General features: G+C 46.6%; 1 protein-coding gene across 1 annotated transcript in view; it reads left to right on the top strand.

The window, feature by feature from the left end:
• Nucleotides 1-23,726, top strand: part of OBSCN (obscurin, cytoskeletal calmodulin and titin-interacting RhoGEF) — a 640,872-nt gene that overhangs the window by 86,656 nt on the left and 530,490 nt on the right. Inside the window, exons 7-13 of the mRNA XM_040354276.1 lie at nucleotides 3,191-3,460; nucleotides 3,616-3,891; nucleotides 5,956-6,231; nucleotides 8,217-8,492; nucleotides 15,798-16,073; nucleotides 16,707-16,982; nucleotides 22,392-22,667. Coding sequence (XP_040210210.1) covers nucleotides 3,191-3,460; nucleotides 3,616-3,891; nucleotides 5,956-6,231; nucleotides 8,217-8,492; nucleotides 15,798-16,073; nucleotides 16,707-16,982; nucleotides 22,392-22,667 — 1,926 coding nt within the window. The remainder of the gene's footprint in view (nucleotides 1-3,190; nucleotides 3,461-3,615; nucleotides 3,892-5,955; nucleotides 6,232-8,216; nucleotides 8,493-15,797; nucleotides 16,074-16,706; nucleotides 16,983-22,391; nucleotides 22,668-23,726) is intronic.

The following is a 23,726-nucleotide window of genomic DNA, read 5'->3' as shown; positions in this document are numbered from 1 at the left end:
CCTGACTATATACTGTGGGGTAGATTCAGATAGATTAGCAGATCTTTAAATCCGTGTAATCTATCTGATTTACGATCCGCCGCCGCAAGTTTTTGAGGCTAGTGCTGTATTCAGAAAGCACTTACCTCAAAACTTGCGGCGGCGTATCGTAAATCCCCTGGCGGAATTCAAATTCCGCGGCTAGGGGGCATCTACAATTTAAATCAGGCGCATCCCCGTGCCGATCCAACAGTGCATGCGCCGTCCGCAATTTTTCCCAGCGTGCATTGCTCCAAATGACGTCGCTAGGACGCCATTGGTTTCGGCGTGAGCGTAACTTGCGTCCGGCTGTATTCTGAATCCCCTTTACGCAAACGACGTAAAAATTCAAAACTCGGCGCGGGAACGACGCCCATACTTAACATAGGATACCCCTCACATAGCAGGGGTAACTATACGCCGGAAAAAGCCAAACGCAAGCGACGTAAAAAAAAAGCGACGGGCGGGCGTTCGTTTCTGAATCGGCGGAACTCCTCATTTGCATATTCGTCGCGTACAAAAAACGAAACACCACTTAGCAGCCAGCGGGAGATTGCAGCCTAAGATCCGACGGTGTAAGTCACTTACACCTGTCGGATCGTAGGGAGATCTATGCGGAACCTGATTCTATGAATCAGCCGCATAGATCCGATCGTCGCAGAGATACGACGGCGTATCAGGAGATACGCCGTCGTATCTCTATCTGAATCCGGGCCTGTATATATTTAACTACTTGTTGCCCACCCATAGCAGATTTAATGCGGGCAAGTGGCACAGGCAGGCCCAGCAACGTACCTGTAAATCGCTGGCCTGCTCCCGGGTTTGGGGGCCTCCTGCTGGCCCGTGCTGTCACTGGTTGAAATCAGCTGATCGACTGTGTCCAATCACAGACAGAATTCTGTGTTCATAAAAAACACTGAATTCTGTGAACGGGGACCAGAGATCTAACACGGTCTAAATACCCTCCCAGCAGCCAGCAGGTGATCCAGGTCTTGACATGTAGAGTATTTCAGGAGAAGAGAGTTAGATAGAGGAAGGAGCAGAGGATTCCAGCAGTGCAAAGTATTTCAGGAGAGGAGAGTTGAACAGAGGAAGAAGCAGAGTCCTCCAGCAGTGCATAGTATTTCAGGAGAGGAGAGTTGAACAGAGGAAGAAGCAGAGTCCTTCAGCATTCCAGAGTATTTCAGGAGAGGAGAGTTGAACAGAGGAAGAAGCAGAGTCCTCCAGCAGAGCAGAGTATTTCTAGAGGAAGTAGCTGATTACTGGGATCTGCTGGCTGCTGGGAGACACTTCTGCTCTGGAAAGCACAGTCCCACCATCAGGGAAACCAGGTATTGACATGTAGAGGATTTCAGGAGAGGAGAGTTAGATAGAGGAAGGAGCAGAGTTTTCCAGCAGAACAGAGTATTTTTCGGCAGAGGAGAGTTAGATAGAGGAGGGAGCAGAGTCCTCCAGCAGTGCAGAGTATTTCAGGAGAGGAGAGTTCAATAGAGGAAGGAGCAGAGTCCTACAGCAAAGCAGAGTATTTCAGGAAAAGAGAGTTAGATAGAGGAAGGAGCAGAGTCCTCCAGCAGAGCAGATTATTTCAGCGGAGGGTAGTTAGATAGAGGCTTTCTCCCAGGTCTAGGGGCCTCCTGCTGGCCTGTGCTGTCAGCAGACAGAGTTCTGTGTTTACAAAAAACACTGAATTTTGTAAAAGGGGACCAGAGATCTAACACCGACTAAATACCCTCCCAGCAGCCAGCATCGAGTGGAACTGATTACTGGGATCTGCTGGCTGCTGGGATTCACTTCTGCTCTGGAAAGCACAGTACCACCATCAGGTGATCCGGGTATTGACATGTAGAGTATTTCAAGAGAGGAGAGTTAGATAGAGGAAAGCATAGAGAAAATAAAAAGGTTGGCTTATATAAGGGGAAGAAAGAAAATTCCTCTCCAAATATAGGGATTTTTACGTGAGGTGTGTAGCTCTTGGTATCGAAGGTAGGCGCACAAAACACAAGGTTTTTAGTAATATCAAAAATAATTTAATTATATAAATATAGAGTTTCACATTTCATAAAATTAATTAATTAGAGGAAAGCATAGAGGATTCCAACATAGCAGAGTATTTCAAGAGAGGAGAGTTAGATAGAGGAAAGAGCAGAGGATCCGATTCCAGCAGAGCAGAGTATTTCAGGAGAGGAGAGTTGGACAGAGGAAGGAGCAGAGTCCTCCAGCAGTGCAGAGTATATCAGGAGAGAAGAGTTTGATAGAGGAAGGAGCAGAGGATTCCAGCAGTGCAGTGTATTTCAGGAGAGGAGAGTTATAGAGGAAGGAGCAGAGGATTCCAGCAGTGCAGAGTATTTCAGGAGAGGAGAGTTGGACAGAGGAAGAAGCAGAGTCCTCCAGCAATGCAGAGTATTTCAGGAGAGGAGAGTTGGATAGAGGAAGAAGCAGAGACTTCCAGCAGTGCAAAGTATTTCAGGAGAGGAGAGTTAGATAGAGGAAGAAGCAGAGTCCTCCAGCTGTGGAGTGTGAGGAATCGGCAACAGGAATGGCGAAATCTGAATAGCTACATGAAGAAACTGAGACCAGACTATATACTGTATATATTTAACTACTTGCTGCCCACCCACAGTAGATTTACTGCGGGCGAGTAGCACAGGCAGGCCCAACAACGTACCTGTAAATCGCCGGCTTGCTCCCTGGTTTGGGGGCCTCCTGTTGGCCCGTGCTGTCACTGGTTGAAATCAGCTGATTGACTGTGTCCAATCATAGACAGAGTTCTGTGTTTACAAAAAACACTGAATTCTGTGAACGGGGACCAGAGATCTAACACCGACTAAATATCCTCCCAGCAGCCAGCATCTGGTGGAACTGATTACTGGGATCTGCTGGCTGCTGGGAGACACTTCTGTTCCACCAGCAGGTGATCCAGGTCTTGACATGTAGAGTATTTTAGGAGAGGAAAGTTAGATAGAGGAAGGAGCAGCAGAGTCCTCCAGCAGAGCAGAGTATTTCAGGAGAGGAGAGTTAGAGGAAGGAGCAGAGTTTTCCAGAAATGCATAGATGCTCTGAATATAACATAGGAGACCTTCGTTTGTGAGGATGTATCTTGCAGCTTGTCTTCTGATCATGTACACACAACAATTTCCTCTCATACAATCTAACATTTCTATTTGTCCATCAGCTCTTCCCCATTTCACAAATGCAAAGAAAGCCAGTGAGCTGAAAGTGAATTCTGGGGGGCAAGTGGAGCTGCTCTCTGAGACATCAGAGGAGAACGTCAGGGTAGCATGGTACAAAGATGGGAAGGAGATACGGCACTCCAAGAAGTTCCTCCAAGATGTCCATGGAAAGCAAAACAAGCTCACCATCACCTCCGTCAGGAAGGAAGATGAAGGGACGTACTCATGCAGTGTCGGGAATGACTCCGTCACGTTCACATTAAAAGTTACAGGTAAAGGAATCTTGACTTGTTATACAAAGCCCAACTAAGATGGCCATAAACTGGCCTAATGATGGTCCAGATGTTGAGTTTTTTTTTACAGTTATTTCTGATCACTAAGGAAATGGAGAAATTTTCCAACCTGATGTAACTTTTTCCTATTTTAGAACCAGAACCATCCTTCACCAATCTTGACAAGGTGCAGAAGGAGGTCCATGTCAAACTGTCGGAGAAGGCCACCCTGAGCTGTGAGATATCCCAGGAGAAGACGGAGGTGAAGTGGTACAAGGAAGGGAAACTGATCACCTCCAGCAAGAAAATGAGGGTGGAGACTGAGGGTAGATCTCGGCGTCTGGTGGTGGAACAGGTGGAGAAGAAAGATGCCGGAGAATATACGTGTGAGGCCGCCGGACAGAAGATCAACTTCAAGATCAGCGTCAAAGGTATTAGAAATGACATGGAGATGCGTGTTAGGCCCCGTACACAGGACCGAGTTTCTCGGCAGAATTCAGCCAGAAACTCGATGGGAGCCGTATTCTGCCGAGGAAACCGGTCGTGTGTACACTTTTGGCCGAGGAAACCGACGAGGATCTCGTCGGGCCAAATAGAGAACATGTTCTCTATTTCCTCATTAGTCAATGAGGAAACTTGGCTTGCCGAGATCCTCGGCGGCTTCACAAGGAACTCGACGAGCAAAACAATGGGGGTTATTTACGAAAGGCAAATCCACGTTGCACTGCAAGTGCACTTGGAAGTGCAGTCGCTGTAGATCCAAGGGGGACATGCAAGGAAAATAAAAAAACAGCATTTTAGCTTGCACACGACTGGAGGATAAAATCAGCAGAGCTTCCCCTCATTTCACATCTACCCCTCAGATTTACAGCGACTGCACTTCCAAGTGCACTTGTAGTGCAAAGTGGATTTGCCTTTCGTAAATAACCCCCAATGTGTTTTGCTCGTCGAGTTTCTCGGACGTGTATACGGGGCCTGATACTCACATCTCTAGTGGCCACTGACACCAATTTGGTTCTAGTCTCCACTACAAGTCGCTTGAAGCCAAACGCCTGAAGCTCAAAAAAGTTTTGGAGCTTTCTTATAACTCGAAACTAGCAGATTGGTGCTTTTCTAAAGTGTTTTTTGTTCCATAGATATATATGAAAACCCTTGAGTGTTTTTTAAATGTTTTAATGTGTTTTGTCATGCGTTTTTGAACGATTTTCTGCTCAAATGCAATAATTAAAAAAATAAATAAAAATACATAACAAAATATATAAATAATAATCATAAATAAATAAAAACGTCTAAAAATAAACAATAATAAAAATAAATAAATATAATAACCCTAATATAATCCGAAACCCTAACCTTAATATTAACCCCTAATCCCTATCCCCAATAGGGCCCCTAACCTAACAAAATAGTTAAGTAATAAGTAAATAAATAAATAATAATAAATTAATACATTAACCTTTAACCCCTTAAAAAAAAAGTAAATACATGACAGAAATCAATAATAATAATAATAATAAATAAATAATAAATAAAAGTGGATGAAAAAGCTGAAAAACATAGTAACAAATGATGAAACAGATTATATTTTTCTCTATTGGCTAATTAAAAAACGTCAAAGCTTAAAAACGCTGTAAAACGATTACATTTTTTTTTTAAACGCTCAGGCCGCGTACACACGATCGTTCAAAACCGATGAAAACGGACTGAAGGACCTTTTCATCGGTCCAAACCGATCGTGTGTGGGCCCCATCGGTCAGTTAACCTTCGGTCAAAAAATTTAGAACTTGCTTTAAAATTGAACCGATGGACGCCTAACCGATGGTTAGTATGCAAAAGCATGGGTTAAAAATCCACGCATGCTCAGAATCAAGTCGACGCATGCTTGGAAGCATTGAACTTTGTTTTTTTCAGCACGTCGTTGTGTTTTACGTCAGTGCGTTCTGACACGATCGTTTTTTAACCTATGGTGTGTAGGCACATCAGACCATCAGTCAGCTTCATCGGTTAACCGATGACAATGGTCCTTCGGACCGTTCTCATCGGATGGACTGATCGTGTGTACGCGGCCTCAGAAACACGCATACAAACGCTTGAAAAAATGCCCAAAAAACCGCTTAAAATGCGACACTAGTTCCGGGTGCAACGCCACATGGCATGACTGCAAGGGTAACAATCTGACCACCACTGTTCAATAGAGCTTAATGCCTCATAGGAGAAAAGAGATACAGTATATGGTTAGAGCTTACCCTCTAATAGAAAAAAGAGGTATGCCCATTAGGGACATTTTCCCCACTGACCCCAGCCAATGTAAGGGGCATTTTCTCGAAGACCCCTGATGGACTAATCTTAAAAGGGGTTCCATGGGACCTGAAAATTATTTCAAGGGTTCCTCTGGGATAAAGAGGTTGAGAAAAGCCAATCTAGAATCTTCCATAAAAGCACGGTTGCACCATAAACTTGAAATTCCTAACGCTGTTATCAATGGTATTTTACAGAACTCGAGCCTGCTTTCATCAACCAAGAAAAAGTACAAAAGGAAGTGACAGCCATCTTAAACGAGTGCGCCACTCTCTGTTGCGAGGTGTCCGATGGAAAAGCAGAGGCGAAATGGTACAAGGAGGGGAAACTGATTACCGCCAGCAAAAAGCAGAGGCTGGAAGTTGAGGGCAAATATCGTCGCTTGGTGGTGGAGCAGGTGGAGAAGAAAGATGCCGGGGATTACAGCTGTGAAGTGGCCGGGCAGAAGATTAACTTCAAGATCAGGGTGAAAGGTGAGAGGCAATTGATTGGCCATTGGATAGGATAACCGGGTTGTACTGAGTTCCCTGCATGTTGGCCTTGTAAATAGCACCCTCCTAAAGTAGTGTATATTGTTAAGTACATTTTGTTAGCTCCACTGTGTAATCAGTGCACCCGGGGTTGATTATTCAGACCTTCTCAGTGTCTCCCAGGCTGTTGCCCTGATTGCTCCCCCCTGTATTCTAGAGGATTTTAGAATTCTAGTGGGAGGAAGAACCATGTAAGCAGCCTGAATATTTAAGCAGCCAATCCCTGGGGAGGCGTGGCCAGAAGGCGCTAGAAGAGCCAATAATTAGTTTGGCCCTAGGGCAAGAGGTGCAGAGTTTCTGGGTCCAGTGCTGCTGGAGGAGACCCCTGTGCAGGGGCTCTGTCCCTGAGGCAGGATTTCTGGAGGTTCCATCTAGAAGGCATAGAGGTCCCAGCTGAGGCAAAGGTTGAATTCCTGGAGTTCGGCGGCTGCATTGTAATTCCCGCCTTCTGGAGCCTGTAGCACCTATGATGGATGTCACACGTCCCGCTGTCATTGGACCAGTGGGACGTCTATCATAGGGCACTGCAGGCTCCAAATTGCGGGACCTGCTATGCCACTCGGCCGCGCTCGGGATCAAATCGGTCCCTGCTCGGAAGCAGGGCTCGTGGCTAATCTGTTAATTGTGCATGCCAGAGACACGGGGAATTTTGGGGACCCACTCAGGACTCCAGCCCCCCTCAACCCCCCCTCCTGACGCCACTATACCTGGTGCTGGAAGTTAGCGATTGTGTTTTTTTTTTTTGGTCCTTTGGGAAAAGTCCTAGTCACCTGTCAGCATTAGAGACTCTGTGGGACATTTTTGCATAGCTCAGAAAGCTAGAGAAGAGTCCTCAATGTGTACAGAGAAGAGTCCTCAAAGTGTTCAATTCATTCGTTTTGGGCTATACCATGCTCCCCTTATCCCCATCCGAGTTTCAGTATCAACAGGGTACTCCCTAATGTGTTTCCCAAAACAACTAGACCTTTTTTTAGTGTTCTGTCAGCACTCAGCCTTTTCATCCAGTAACAGACTCCCATAGCAGAGGGAGACAGAGAGAGGACACAGAGAGAGAGCACTGAGCATTAGTCAGATTGCTTATATAAAGGCCTGTGGGCAACTGAAACGAATAATAAGGTCTGGCTACCAGATAACATGTGGACCTAGGAATAGAGACTTTATCAGACCCAGAGTTTTTAAAATCTCCAGCCTCAAGAGCCCATGTCTAGGTGAGAAACCTAGATACATAACATTTTCCCCAAGGGTCCTCTGGTTAGGTCCTTCTACTTTTTACGTGGGGGCAGTGGGTGGTTCCATGTTACAGCATTCATATTAATGCAAAAGAGCCACTGAATGCAGTAGTACTCTGAGCCCAGATCGGTGTGATGATGTCAACCTGGGGGAGGTCCATAACAGCCAGGGCTCAGAAGAAGTGGGTTGAACAATGCTGGCTGTTATTGAACCTAGAAAACTGGTGATGTCCAGTGGCTGAAAGGAACGACTACAACGGACATCTCTGGAATGCAAAAGCTGCTTTTCTTATTGTTAACTTTGCTTTGAGACGCTTCTTAGGCACCAATCAGCTTCACTGAACCTGAAAGTTCGGATTTGGTGGTTGCGGGGCCATAACTCCAGATCCTAATAAGAATATGTTGATACAACCTCAAAATGTTGTTAACTACTTAAACCTCAGTCAATGTTTGTTGGCTTTAGAATCGAAATATAGGAATGAAGGAATGAAGACTGGAAGCTGCTTTTTATGCTCTTCAAAGTTTTGCCAAGTCCTACATTTCTCTGTAAAAAGTTGGCATGTCTATGGCACAAAATAGTTTGGAGCTTCATCAGAAGATAAAAGCCTCAAAATTTCCGTTAGATTCTTTGCAACTGAAGTAGAAAGTACCGTATATATATATATATATTGTAATACGTTACTTGAATTGCCTTTTCAGAGCCAGAACCATCATTTTCGAACCTGGACAAGGTCCAAAAAGAGGTCCAAGCTGTGGTGTCAGAGAAGGCCACCTTGAGCTGTGAGGTGGCCCAGGAGAAGACGGAGGTGAAGTGGTACAAGGAAGGGAAATTGGTCACCTCCAGTAAGACAGTGAAGGTGGAGTCTGAGGGTAGATCTCGGCGTCTGGTGGTGGAACAGGTGGAGAAGAAAGATGCCGGAGAATATACGTGTGAGGCCACAGGACAGAAGATCAACTTCAAGATCAACGTCAAAGGTAAGGACATCCTGAGTTTCATGATTTGAGTGGTTTGTAGAAATATATCAGTGCAGAGTTACATAGTTACATAGTTAGTCAGGTTGAAAAAAGACACAAGTCCATTTAGTTCAACCACAAATAAATAAATAAAATAAAATATATCGTACAATCCCATATACCCAATTCTTGATCCAGAGGAAGGCAAAAAAAAAAAAAAAACCTCCAGCAGCGCATGATCCAATTTGCTACAGCAAATGAGAGGCAATCAGATTTTCCCCCGGATCAACTTTACCTATAAATGTCTGTACCCAGTTATATTATGTACATTTAGGAAAGTATCCAGGCCTTTCTTAAAGCAATCTACTGATCTGACCAGAACCACCTCTGCAGGGAGGCTATTCCACATTTTCACAGCTCTTACTGTGAAGAAACCTTTCCGTATTTGGAGGTGAAATCTCTTTTCCCCTAGACGTAAAGAGTGCCCCGTACCCTCTGTGTTGACCGTAAAGTGAATAACTCAACACCAAGTTCACTATATGGCCCCCTTATATATTTGTACATGTTGATCATATCCCCCCTAAATCTCCTCTTCTGAAGAGTGAATAAATTCAGTTCCTCTAATCTTTCCTCATAGCTGAGCTCCTCCATGCCTCTTATCAGTTTGGTTGCCCTTCTCTGCACTTTCTCCAGTTCCCCGATATCCTTTTTGAGAACTGGGGCCCAAAACTGAACTGCATATTCCAGAAGAGATCTTACTAATTATTTGAACAGGGGGGCAGAATTCTCTCTCTCTCTCTCTGGAGTCCATACCTCTCCTAATACAAGAAGGGACTTTGCTCGCTTTGGAAACTGCAGCTTGGCATTGCATGTTATTATTGAGTTTATGATCCTATATACCAGTATAGTCATTTATTGGTTATTTCGTTTACAACGGTGCCTTACTCTTTCTACTGTGAACACCAGGACTGCTGCTGTTGTCTATAACATCCTCTGCCTGCAGATCTGTTTGCTTAGAAATACTTGTTTGTCTATTTAACATTCTGCCATTTCACCCAGGGAGAATGTGTGGCGCCTAAAATGCATTGGCTCTCCTTTTCCCTCCTTTTTGCAACCAGTTGAACTGGAAATTATATTGGACTCCAAGGGACTTTTTAATTTGGTGCTCTCTTTGACCTATTACACTAGGTTTTTATTGCTGTTTGTGTCCCTGTTGGGGAAATACAAAGTGACTGCAAATCCAGATTTTATAGTTGTCTAGGGAACAGGATTGGCAAGCTTACAACGAGGACTTGTGTTCTCGTAACAGCTGTTCAAAAATGGATTTCCCCTACTTTATAAAGAGTCTCCAGAATAGAAATTGAGAAAAGACTTCCCAAGAGAGGACAAAAAAACAACAACAAAAAAACAAAAAACAGGCTGTTCTAATTGTTTCCTACTCTTTCCAAACAAAAAAATAATTGGGGGGATGTATATACCGTGTTTCCCCGAAAATAAGCCCGGGTCTTATATTAAATTTGGCAACCTAAAACACACTAGGGCTTATTTTCGGGGGATGTCTTATTTTTTTACGATATGTACAATGATCTTAATGTGGTTGTAACCCTAAAAAAAAAAATAATTTTCCTTTAAATCATAATAGATTGCATATAGGTAGATTCAGGTAGAGTGGTGTAATTTTAGGGCGGCGTAGCCTAGTGTTTTTAGGCTACGCCGCCGTAAATTAGCTAGGCTAGTAGTGATTTTCAATCAACTTACCTGCTAATCTACGGCGGCATAGCCTAAAACGAGAGGGCGTAAGGGCGCCTAATTCAAATTACTTGGAGGGGGGCGTGTTGTATGAAAATGAGGCTTGACCTCACGTTTTTTGAAGTTTTAATCTACTGCGCATGCGCCGGGCGCCTACATTTCCCAGTGCGCATTGTGGCTAAGTACGCCGTACGGGCCTATTGATTTTGACGTGTACGTAAACGACGTAACTCCCGATTCGCAGACGACTTGCGCAAACGACTTAAAAAATTCGAACCTCGCGGCGGGAAAGGCGGCCATACTTTAACATTGTTATTCCACCTCATAGGTGGAATAACTTTAGGCCGCCTAAGGCCTTACGGAAACGACGTACTTCGACTGCGGCGGGCACGCGTACGTTCGGGAATCGGCGTACACGCTCATTTACATATTCTACGCCGGCCGCTATGGAAGCGCCATCTAGCGGCCAGATGAAAAATTGCAAGCTAAGATAGAACAGCGCAAGCCGTCCTATCTTAGCTTTGTTTAAGCGTATCTCTGTTTGAGCATACGCTTAAACAAACTCCGGCGTAGATTCAGAGTTAGGCCGGCTTATCTACTGATAAGCCGGCCTAACTCTTTCTGAATCTACCTAATAGTGCTTCTGCTGTGTCATTTATCTAGTGGGTCCCCTGTCTTATCCCCCCCTCCCCCTCCCTGTCAGGCCAGAACCTAAAAAGCATCCTTAAATCCATCCTCATAGAATTACCATATGCAATTACATTTTTAGGAATGTGGGGTGCAGTGTGTCTCCCTTTGTGATTTATTTGTGGGCATTACCCGTACCTTTCTTTCAGCTGACCTGGCGGTCGCATGGTCTCCTTGGGCTCTTCTCTGCTCCGGGATCCCCGCTGGTGTTGGCCCGCTCCGTGCACTGGAAGGGGATGCTGTGGGCGTTGGGTGGGAGGAGGGGGGAGCCGGTGTCCCGCTGGCATCTGTCCGCTCAGTGCACCGAGGAGGGAGGGGCTGCGGGAGGAGAGCAGAGGGGGAGCCGCTGTCTTACTGGCATTGGCCCGCTCCATGCACTGGGAGGGGGGCCGCGGGCGTCGGGCGCGAGGAGAGCGGAGAATGGGGGAGACGGTGTCCCACTGGCATCTGTGCGCTAAGGAGGGAGGGGCTGCGGGCATCGGGCGGGAAGAAAGTGGAGGGGGGGAGCCGCTGTCTCACTGGCGTTGCCCAGCTCCGTGCACTGTAGAGGGTGGGGCGGGTGTCAGCCAGGAGGAGAGGAAAAGACCTCCAAGGTGGATTAAAACATTTTTTAACACATTTTACTAGGGCTTATTTTCGGGGTAGGGCTTATATTGCAGCCCTCCCCGAAAATCCTGCTAGGTCTTATTTTTGGGATAGGTCTTATTTTCGGGGAAACACGGTAGAATAGGTGACTAGAGAGGCTCAGGTAAATGTAGTCTTTTTATAGTTCCTTTGTAAACATTGGAGCAGTATGTGATTATCTTTGGTTGTTCTTGTTTTCACTGGCTGCATGCTCAACTATTTCTCCCTGTCTTTTAGAATGTAGTAGGCTGGAAGAGGCAAGCCCTGAGCCTGAATATGTATGTGGCCTCAGCCAATCCCTGAGGGGCAGTGGCCAGTAGGTGGCTGAGAAGACCATAAATAGTTTAAGGCCTGGAGCAGCAGAGAAGATGCCTGCCTGAAGGGCTGCTGCCCTTTTGGGGCAAAATAGCTGCAGTTGGCAGGAGTTCATCAAGGTCCGAGATCAGTGGGAGCTGGGGGGCCTACTGTCAGGAGATCAGTAAGGTCCCAACTCAGTGAGAGCCTATTGTCTGGAATTACCAAGGTCCCTGCTCAGTGGAAGCTGGGGAACCTATTTTCTGAGAGCAGTTGGAGGCAAATCAAGGGGGATTTGGCCTGGAGATTCACAGGAGAAGTGTCTGGCCGATATTGGATAGGAGGTATCCAAGTATCTGGGGAGAGGCCTGGAAGTACAATCCTAGTAACCTGTTTTAACCCCTTTAGTGTGATTTGTCCTACTGGGAGCCCCAGGATTGCTTGTGCCTTCTGCCTCTGCCAGGAGGGATGTTTTCCTAAATAAAGAAGACAGAATAGGGAGTGTCCGCTAATTACTTCACTCAATTTGGAGTATCCCAAAGCCCCCCTGTACCTCAACTAAGTTCATCAAGCATTAAAGCATAACAAGACTGTCCTGGTCTGGTCATTGAGTGGTGAGAATGCTCAAGTGGTTGTGTCCTACCTCCCAACATTTTGGGATGGGAATGAGGGACACCTACTAACAAACATATGTAGGCATAGGACACACCCCCTGCCACACCCCCTTAAAGGAGAATTAACCCCAAATCAAGGTTATTTAAATCTACAAGGACTTTTTTTTACCACTACTATTCCTTTATATTGGTTTTTAAAATTTACAAATGCAGCAATTTAGAAATTAGATGAAAGGTTTAGCACTGGGAAACACTTTTTGATAGATAAAAAGTGTATTTTATATACAACTATATAGATCAGACCAAAATGAGGGACAAATGAGGGGGAAAGAGGGACATTGCTCCAAATCAGGGACAGTCCCTCGAAATCAGGGACGGTTGGGAGCTATGTTGTGTGCCTGGCTGGCTGTGCACCTGAACTGGAAGAGAACCTGGGGCAAATCAATGGGACCGTCAGGGGTCTGCGTTGCTTTTACTAAAACTGAAGTGTGCAAAAGATGCAAGGAATGGGAGAGACAAGGGATAAACCGCTTAAATCAATTATATGAGGGAGAACATATGAAATCATTTGCAGACCTGCGACAGGAATTCAATATAGCAAACAAAACATTTTATCGATACCTCCAGATCCGGCATGGCATCCAAGCCCAGTTTGGGTCACAACCCATTGTATGGTCCTCGGCTCCTACTCTCCTGAAAATAACCTCTTCAAAAACAACTAAGGGCCTGATCTCCGAACTGTATTCCAAAATAGGAGCTAAAACAATAAGCAGGGCAGGCCCCATCAAGAGCAGGATAGGATGGGAGAGAGACTTAGGGCAGGAGACCCCCAGGAGAATGTTCAATCTTGGGTGGAGAAGTACTGACGAATGTCCAAGGTGCAGAGCGACAGGCAACCTTATCCACATGATGTGGAAATGCCCTAAGCTCTTCAGATACTGGGAGGAGGTGATAGATATAATAAATAAAACTTTTAAAACGAATTTGGAAGCTGAGTCTAAGACATGCCTATTAGGCAGTATTGATGAGGATAGAGTGCCTGCTGGAACCCTTGAGGTGGTGCTGAGATGCCTCTTCCAGGCAAGGAAGTTAATTGCGTGGAGGTGGCAGGCCCAGACTTCACCCACTGTCCAATCGTGGGTTGAAACCATCAATACAATGATCTGGAGCGAGAGAGTGACACTTACCCGACAGGGCAATTATAGAAAATTTGTGAGGATGTGGAAACCTTGGCTAGACATAACGGGTTGTTCTATACAGTATAAGAAGATGGCGTCTTTCAAATTCAATTCAAATTCAATATATACTTTAATCAGCTATTAGACATCCCTTTATGGGGAGGATTAATCCAATGAAGCAAATCAAATTAATTTAAAAAACTGGTCCATGGTGTGATGGGAGGGTGGAAGGGAGGGCGAGGGGCGGAGGGGTGGTGAGGGTGGACACAAGGGAAGAAAATTTGGAATTTAAGAGGCTTTCTCACTCAACTACAACGACTCAGGGGTAGGGGGAGGGCGAGGGGTAAAAGGCTTGCTTGTGTATGTATTATGTTAAATTTATGCACGTTGATGCACTACTTTTTGTAATTTATATATGCAAACAACAATAAAAAATGTTAACTATGAAGTGTGCAAAATCTGGTGCAGCTGTGCTTAGTAACCAATCAGGTTACAGGTTTTATTATCAAAGCTTAATTGAACAAGCTGAACTTAGAAGCTGATTGGCTACCCAGGGCTGTCTTAATGAGAGGGCACACCTGGGCACTGCCCAGGGGCCCCAGCTGCATGAGGGGCCCCTGCACTTTCCCCAAAGCAGCTGGTCCTTGAGCCCACACTGCCCTGAAATTGGGGGCCCCATGATGGCACTGAGAGTGATAGATACACAGGGGAGGCAGTCTGCCTTCTACCTACTTTATGTCTGTTTACCTGCACTGTCATCATTGTAGGGGCCCCAGAGCATTACTTTGCCCAGGGGCCCATGATGCTATTAAGACGGCCCTGTGGCTACCATGCACAGCTGCATCAGATCCTGAGTGCTCCAGTTTAAGTAAATCTCCCCCAAGTTGTCTAAAGATTAATTTTCAATAACGTTTGACAGACTCCAGGCCTATGTTTTGCATTTGGTTTGCTGTTTGTTCACAATTTTGATGTCCACCTTGACCTAGCTCCCTCCTATAAGACCGCCTTCTATAAGTGAAAATAGAAAGTAGAGGGCGCTAGACCACACAGTGATAAATCAATAAATCATTAATATAAGTGATCATAATATAAACTAGAATTTCTAAAATAAATAATACAAATATATTCCAATTGTATAGTGTCTCTGTGTCATGAGCAACTCAATGACATCAAGTCCCAATAGTATAATAAGTGAAGTGTAACAAATAGATGATAATAAATCTTCTTATTTTGCTGTATCTTGCTTATATCAAAGTGAAATGCCACCACCACACTCGAATCTTCTTTAACACCCAAAGATGTGCTGATGAAAAATGGATGCGCTTACCAGATTGAATGGACTACTTTAATTAAAAAGTTAGTCAAAAGAGCTTATGCAGGATTGTGCCTGCACACATGTCGACAGGAAAGATTGATGTTAACCTCATCACCAGGAGTTCCAAACAAAGATATGTAAAAAAAACAATGGAGAAGCCAATAGCGTGATACTGCTTTAATAAAAACTATTTAAAACAAAGGAAAAGCCAAATGGCCTCTTACTGTATTGGTGCCTACCCGGCACTGGGGCTGCAGACGTGTTACCGCCTAATTGCGGTACGAGTGTTTGGGTCATCCGGGATCTCTGCTACCGCTGTAGCACAGCCTCGCGTTCCCAGCTGTCAGCTCCACGAGTCGGGGGGCACGTCACGTGACCGGGTAACCGTCTCCGACGTACGTTTTGTTGTATTGAACGTCTTCAGGGGGGCGGCAGCTTTATATAATTTGGTTAATTGGTTTTTCTGTTTTGGCGCTGAAATTCACTATTTTTCACCTTCTATAAGTACCTCCTCCTCCCATCTGTTGGCATGCAGAGCATTCAGTCTGACTGTAGCCTGATTTTCACCCTCAGCTGAAAGAAGTAGCTACCGGTTTCAGGTATTACTGTGGACAAATTAGAAAATATTTGATTGATATTTGAAGGAACACATTAGTGACCTTAAGTTTGATTTAATTCAAATGCCATCAATTGTTGTTTACAATTTCATATAAGGAAGATCCTGTAGTATAGTTGCAATCTGCGACCCTCAAAAAAGGGTTTGTCGCTGTATCATGAAGAATAATAGAAGGCGATACAACTGTTATAAATGTGTTCAGAAACCAAAAGCAATGTTTAGAAAACAAGAAATTCATTTTTTTCCCAGAACCGGAGGCAGCATTCTCCAATCTGGACAAGGTGCAAAAAGTGGTCCAGGCTGTGGTGTCAGAGAAGACCACCCTGAGCTGTGAGGTGTCCCAAGAGAAGACGGAGGTGAAGTGGTACAAAGAAGGGAAACTGATCACCTCCAGCAAGAAACTAAAGATAGAGACTGAAGGTAAAACTTGCCGCCTGGTGGTGGAACAGGTGGAGAAGAAAGACGCCGGAGAATATACCTGTGAGGCCGCTGGACAGAAGATCAACTTTAAGATCAACGTCAAAGGTAAGATCAATTAAAATTTTTGCTTTAAAGGGTTAGTAAAGGAAAAAAATGTGGCCCCGATCCACGTCTTCTGGGGTCCCTTGGCGGCTGTCTCTGGTCCTCCCCGCAAGTCCTGACCACAGTCATGCGAGTGAGCTCGCATGGTGGTGAGTAATTGCGGGCGCGCTCCCGTGATACAGCGAGCAGCCATAGCCGCTCACTGTATCACTTGACCCCGCCCCTCGGCACGCCACGTCACTGGCTGCGCTGCTGTCAATCCATCCGCTCTAGCCAATCAGCGGCCAGGCTGAGCGGCAAAGAGGATCTCGGGACCGCGTGCGGGACTTTCGATGGGTTAGGTAGGTATAACGGGGGCTCGGGGGGGGGGGGGGTGTCAGCATCAGATGTTTTTTCCCCTTAATGCATAGATTGCAACCACGGTTCTTTTGAAAGGAGCATTTGTACACTTAGGCGGCAAGAGATTCTTGCCAAGAATCTCGTCTGACGAGATTCTGGCCCGTGTGTACAGGGCTTCACTCTGAAAAAAAATGCAAGACCAAGACTAAAACTGAGGGTCCTATGTTTCAGGTTTCTCTGCATGGAATAGGATGTGAAAAATATAAATTAAAAGAAAATATGAATATTGTTTTCTAGAGCCAGAACCGGCCTTCACCAATCTGGATAAGGTGCAGAAGGATGTCCATGTCAAACTGTCAGAGAAGACCACCCTAAGCTGTGAGGTCTCCCAGGAGAAGACGGAGGTGAAGTGGTACAAGGACGGCAAATTGATCACCTCCAGCAAGAAATTGAAGGTGGAGTCTGAGGGTAAATCTCGGCGTCTGGTGGTGGAACAGGTGGAGAAGAAAGATGCCGGAGAATATACCTGTGAGGCCGCCGGACAGAAGATCAACTTCAAACTCAACGTCAAAGGTGAGATTAATGAGGCTTTTTTCTCCTGTTTTTAAAGGAAGTTGCAAGAAGGTGGATAAAACTAGTTGTCCCTGGATAAATGCATCATACTTTCCATATGAGTTCCTTCCAGGGTTGGTGCTACCACTAGGCGAACTAGACAGCCACCTAGGGCACACTGCTGCCTAGGGTGCAGCCATGGCCAGTTGTTGCTGGGTCCAAACCTCGCCCCAGAGTGTCCTGCCCTAATACCCAGTCATCGTCCCTGCTGCCACAGCCGTGCCACACAGGCTGTGTAGCAGCCACTGAATGTACATTGGCTGACAGCATCCACTGCCACCTGCTGTTCTTAACCCTAGGGTTTGGTTGCTGGGACCGCCCATGTCCAAGCAACCAATCAAGTGCTTGCCCCTCCCCTAGGCCCTGGCATTCAGAAGAGGAGGAGGAGGAAGTTCCTCCTCCAAATCTGGTCCCAGTGCCCAGCCTTCCAGCTTTCACCTGTCCTGGAGCCGACTACTGCAGTGCAGGGCTGGACTGGGACAAAAATTTGGCCCTGGACTTTATCCAGACTGGCCCACTTTGACAGGTCCCTCCCACAGCGGCCGGACAACTCCGGCCACCCAAGCCACCTCTACCCCTTCACTAGCCATTAGCCGTTTTACTTAATTAGAGTAGAACGGCTGGTACTGGTACTCTTATAGGCAGTACCAGTGGGGAAGCTAGACATTATTTCTCCCGGGGGCAAAGAATCAGTTTGGTGCCCCCCCCCCCCTCATGGGACAAGATTAGGCAGAAGTGAGAAACTCCCAGGCCGCTGTCACTGAAGCCGGCCCACTGAGCAAACTCCCTGTAGTCCCAATGGCCAGTCCATCCCTGCTGCAGTGCGAGAAGGAACGGATCCTGTTGTAAGCTGGGGTCTTCACAATACTCCCCTTCCAGAAATACAGGATCTCTACCTTCCCTTGTCACAGACCGCAGTCCTGCCCAGGGGAACCCACGCTGATTGGCTCTCGCTGTGTCCAATCACAGCGGGAGCCAGAGGCCGGAGACTCGCGTGTGCGCGCCGAAGACCCGGAAGTGCAGAATCACGTCCCTGATTCGGCCTCTAGGAGCCACTGCCCTGCAATACCTATAGGTGGGGCGGTCATCAAGCTGTTAAAGCAGTTCCTGTATGAATGAAGTATGCAAAGTCTGGTTGCAAGCTTTATTCATTATAAAATTGTAACATGATTGTTATAATGCATTATACTTTAGTGCTTATGTGCAAATCAGTAAGTTTGGGAGGTTGGGGCTGAAAGTTATTCCCAAATGAGGTTCTCACTTAAGGTAATTTCGGACTTTCATCATCATATTCTCACTTTGGTTGTGACAGGTTCACTTTAAGTACACTGGCATTCATTTTTACTATAAGTCACCTTTCTTTCTAGCTGTACTGTTGCTGTTAATGGCTGTGTCTGGATCAGCAGTATTCTGTATCACACATCCGCAGTGGTAGGGACATTCCTTATTAGTAATCCACCTGTAATGTGAGCCATCTGTAAAAGTCAGCCAGGATTAGCAGCCACTTTCATTTGACACTTCAATTACTAGTTTACATCTTCATAGACAGCGAGGCGTCACAGCGTCTATTTACCCGGGTACAGCTCTGAATCTCATCGATTTTCTCCGTACCCCGGAAGGAGTAAATTTATGGAAAATATTTTAAAAAAATTGGATGCCCAAAAGCTTTATTTCAATTGTTTTAAGGTTGCATACCAAGGAACACCTCGCTAGTACCAGGTTGGACCCCCTTTATTAGATACCCCTTGCTAGTACCGGGTTGAACCCCTTTATTAGGTCCCCCTCCTAGTACCGGGTTGGACCCCCATTATTAGGAACACCTTGCTAGTACCGGTTGGACCCTCCTTTATTAGGTCCCCCTTGCTAGTACCGGGTTGGACCCCTTTATTAGGTCCCCCTTGCTAGTAACGGGTTGGACCCCCTTTATTAGGAACACCTTGCTAGTACCGGTTGGACCCCCTTTATTAGATACACCTTGCTAGTACCGGTTTGGACCCCCTTTATTAGGCACACCTTGCTAGTACCGGGTTGGACCCCCTTTATTAGGTCCCCTTTGCTAGTACCGGGTTGGACCCCCTTTATTAGGTCCCCTTTGCTAGTACTGGGTTGGACCCCCTTTATTTGGAACACCTTGCTAGTACCGGGTTGGACCCCCTTTATTAGGAACACCTTGCTAGTACCGGGTTGGACCCCCTTTATTAGGTACACCTTGCTAGTACTGGGTCGGACCCTCTTTTTTAGGAACATCTTGCTAGTACCGGGTTGGCCCCCCTTTATTAGGAACACCTTGTTATTACCAGGTTGGACCCCCTTTATAATGAACACCTTGCTAGCACCGGGTTGGACCCCCTTTATTAGGTTCCACTTGCTAGTATCGGGTTGGACCCCCTTTATTAGAAACACCTTGCTAGTACCGGGTTGGACACCCTTTATTGGGTACACCTTGCTAGTCCCGGGTTGGACCCCCTTTTGCCTTCATTCTTGGTGGCAGAGATACAACAAGGTGTTGGAAACATTCCTCAGAGATTTTCCTCCATAGTGACATGATAACATCACACAGTTGCTGCAGATTTGTCGGCTGCACATCCATGATTCCAATCTCCCGTTCTACCACATCACAAAGGGTCTCTATTGGACGAGATGTGGTGAGTGTGGAGGCTATTGGAGTACAGGGACCTCATTGTCCAGTGGTGAGATGATTGGGGCTTTGTGACATGGTGCATTATCCTGCTGGAAGGAGCTATCAGAATATGGGGACACTGTAGTCATAAAGGGATGGACATGGACATCAACAATACTTAGGTAGGCCGTGGCATTTGAACAATGCTCAATTGGTACTAAGGGCCCAAAGTGTGTCAAGAAAATAACCCCCCCACACCATTATGAGTATGAGATGTGGTGAGTGTGGAGAGTGACTTCATTGTCCAGTGGTGAGATGATTTGAGTAGAGCACCCTGATGTTTAGGCAGAGTTGCTATTACATTTATTGCCAAGCGGTAGTTGCCTTAGCCAACTGATAGGAGGTCAATTGATTTCGACCCTAATTCTGGAACTGCTGCACTTCTCTCTTCTGTCGCTAGATGGCCGGGTATCTGGTGACATTAGATAAGACAAGGGCATTGCAAGGACAGATTAGGAATGAATGGGCAGGGATTTCCTTGGGTCCCTTGGCCTGCTGGGAGAACCTATAAAGTGGAAAAACTTCAGCAAGTGTCAAGTCAGGGACCCAGTGGGACAGCAAAGGTGACGCTTGTCGAGTGCAAAGCCAGGGACCCAACGTGTCAGCAGGAGTGACGCTTGAAGAGTATCTGTGAGTGCCAAACCAGGGATCCAGCAGGGAAACGGGGGGTGGCGGTTGAGGAACATACCGAGTGCTATCAGTCGAAGAGCTCAGTGGATCTAAAGTCTAGTGAGAGAGACTGGGAGCTCGTTGAGTGAAGACCCACAGTGAGTGAGTGTGGGGTAAAGAGAACTGTTCGTGTTGCAGATAGTTGAATATTTTTACCATTAGTAACAGTTACAAGATTGTTGCCATAGGAGATACTTATACAGAAGTGGTGTCTGGCTGGAAGCCTTCACCTGTATAACTGTCTACCTATAGAAGTCTCGGAGTCTGCTAATTATCTTTGCATCTGCCTAAGGGTATCCTGGCCCTTTACTCTCTCTCTTTGCATTCAAAAAAGTGTCTGGCGCCCACCTGCTGGAGTCAGTGCTGGAAAGAACAGGGTGAGCTGAGCTGCTGAGCTAATGCTGGGAGATGGGAGCCGAGTGAGCTGAGCTGCTAAGTCATTGCTGGGATGGGCATTAGGACTAGCTAAGCTGCCAAGCCACTGCCAGCGAGGGAAAGCGGGAGGATGAGCGGAGATATCAAGTCATTTGGGGGGGGGGGAGTAGGGTGCACTGAGCTGATGCTTCACTGCTGAAAGGGGGAGCAGGGGGAGTTGAGCTGCTGAGTCGATGTGGTGGAAGGGGGTAGGCAGGGGGCAGGGCATGGTGCTTTAAGCTGATGCTTTACTGCTGGAAAAGCGAGCAGAGTGAGCTGAGCTGCTGAGTCACTGTGGAAAGAGGGAGTGGGTGGGATGGGAGTTGGGTGCACTAGAGGTAATGCTTCACTGCTGTCAGAGGGAGCAGGGGTGTGGAGCTGCTAAGTTACTGTTGGAATGGGAATGGCAGGGGAAGCTGATATACTGAGTAATTTTAAGGGGGAACAGGGGGAGCTGACGCCTGAGTCCCTTCAGGAAGGGGGGGTAGGGTGAGCTAAGTTGCTAAATCACTATACGGAGGGGCAGCAAAGGGAGCTGAGTTGCTACCGGGGCTGAGCTGATTAAAATGAAAGTAAAAGTACTTGTGTTATGAATATTGAGGATGAATTGCTCTACCGTGCCTAAAGCTAAAGGGCCAGATTCACGTACAGCGGCGTATCTTTGAGCAGGCGTAGCGCATCTCATATGCGCTATACTGACGTAACATAGAGAGGCAAGACCAGTATTCACAAAGCACTTGCTCCCTAAGTTACAGCGGCGTAGCGTAAATGGGCCGGCGTAAGCCCGCCTAACTCAAATTCGGAAGGTAGTGGGCGTGTTGTATTAAAATTAACAGTGACCCCATGTAAATGAATAGCCGAACGAACGGCGCATGCTCAGAATCACGTCGCATATACTCCCTAAGATACGACGGCTCAATGCGTACGGCGTGAACGTAACCTACGCCCAGCCCCATTCACGTACGACTTACGTAAACAACGTAAAATACGACGGCTGTTCCGACGTCCATACCCTAACATGACTTACCCCTGCTTTAGGTGGGATAACTTTACGCCGGACGTACGCCTTACGTAAATGGCATAGCTTACTGCGACGGGCGCAAGTAGGTTCGTGAATCATATTTACGCATATTCGATGCGTAAATCAATGAAAGCGCCCCTAGCGGCCAGTGTAAATATGCACCCAAGATACGACGGCGTAGGAGACTTACATCGGTCGGATCAAGCCAAAATTCAGGCGTATCTTGTTTCAAGAATAAGGCGCATAGATACGACAGCGCAACCTAGAACTTACGCGGCGTATCAGAAGATACGTCGGCGTAAGTCGTACGTGAATCTGGGCCAAAGAGTTTAGTGAGGACTTGCTTTAAAGCTGATTTACTAATGGTGGGGAATATATAAATATATGAAAGCAGAAAATGCAAGAAAAATGCAAGAAAATCCTACAATTGGATTTTCCAAGACAAATCAGTGTCATCAGTCAACGTTTTCAGGTATAATTGACACGTAAGGAATTCTCTGGATTTGGCTTTTACAAGGTATTGACTGAGCCATATGTACAACAAATACAAAATAATAAAATAAGAGATATATTACTTCCCTATTAGAACCAGAGCCGGCCTTCACCAACTTGGACAAGGTGCAGAAAGAGGTCCAGGCTGTGGTGTCAGAGAAGACCACCCTGAGCTGCGAGGTCTCCCAGGAGAAGACGGAGGTGAAGTGGTACAAGGACGGAAAACTGATCACCTCCAGCAAGAAACTGAAGGTGGAGTCTGAGGGTAAATCACGCCGTCTGGTGGTGGAACAGGTGGAGAAGAAAGATGCCGGAGAATATACCTGTGAGGCCGCCGGACAGAAGATCAACTTCAAGATCAACGTCAAAGGTTGGTGATTTTTTTTTCCGTAGCAACAGCTTAAAGCGGTGGTTCACTCTCAGTGACACGATTTTACCATCGAGACAGGCATTGTAGCGCGAGCTACAGTATGCCTGTCCCGATTTTTTTACCCCCGGACTCACCTTGTAATCGTACATTATAGATTTCGGCTCCCGCGGGGAATGGGCGTGCCTATGGAGAGGGAGGATGATTGACGGCCGGCCCTGGCACGTCACTCTCCCCGAAGACAGCCGGAGTAGGTCTCGGCTCTTCACGGCGCCTGCGCACAGGCTATGCGCAGGCGCCGTGAAGAGCCAAGCCTATTTCGGCTATTTCCGGAGAAGCGTGACGCGCCAGAGCCGGCCGTCAATCATCCTCCGTCTCCATAGGCACGCCCATTCCCCGAGGGGAGTCGGTATCTTCGATGTACGAGTACACGGTGAGTACGGGGATAAAAAAATCGGGACAGGCATACTGTAGCTCGCGCTACAATGCCTGATTTTATGGTAGAAGAAAATTATTATTTTTTTTTTTTGGGTTTATAGGGTGAACCCCCGCTTTAAGTGGTTAGCAAGATTCTGAGAACAAATAGCTCAGATCCTTATTCTTTTGCTCGTGGTGTTAAAAGGTGAAATTTTGAGGACAAATTACACTTTGACATCATTTTTAAAAATCGAAGGTCCTGTGTCGAAAAAAGCTCTTGTTTGTTTTCAAAGGGGTTTCTCATTCCAATAGAATGTTAAAGCGGATCTCCACTCTAAAGTGGAGTCCCGCTGATCGGCACCCTCCCCCCCTCCGGTGTCACATTTGACACCTTTCAGGGGGGAGGGGGGTGCAGATACCTGTCTACAGACAGGTATCTGCACCCACTTCCGGCCCTACGATACGGGCAAAAGACGGGTTTTTTCTTCGCTTCCCGTCCGTCCCCCGTTGTATGCTGGGAACACTCGGCTCCCAGCACACAGCGGGAGCCAATCGGCTGGCGCAGCGCGACTCGCGCATGCGCCGTAGGGAACCGGGCAGTGAAGCCGGAGCGCTTCACTTCCTGGTTCCCTCACCGTGGATGGA

The sequence above is a fragment of the Rana temporaria genome, chromosome 5, assembly GCF_905171775.1.
Source record: "Rana temporaria chromosome 5, aRanTem1.1, whole genome shotgun sequence".
NCBI classification, from domain to species: domain Eukaryota; kingdom Metazoa; phylum Chordata; class Amphibia; order Anura; family Ranidae; genus Rana; species Rana temporaria.
Note: the sequence above shows the minus strand (reverse complement) of the source record. Positions and strands in the feature narration are given on the sequence as shown.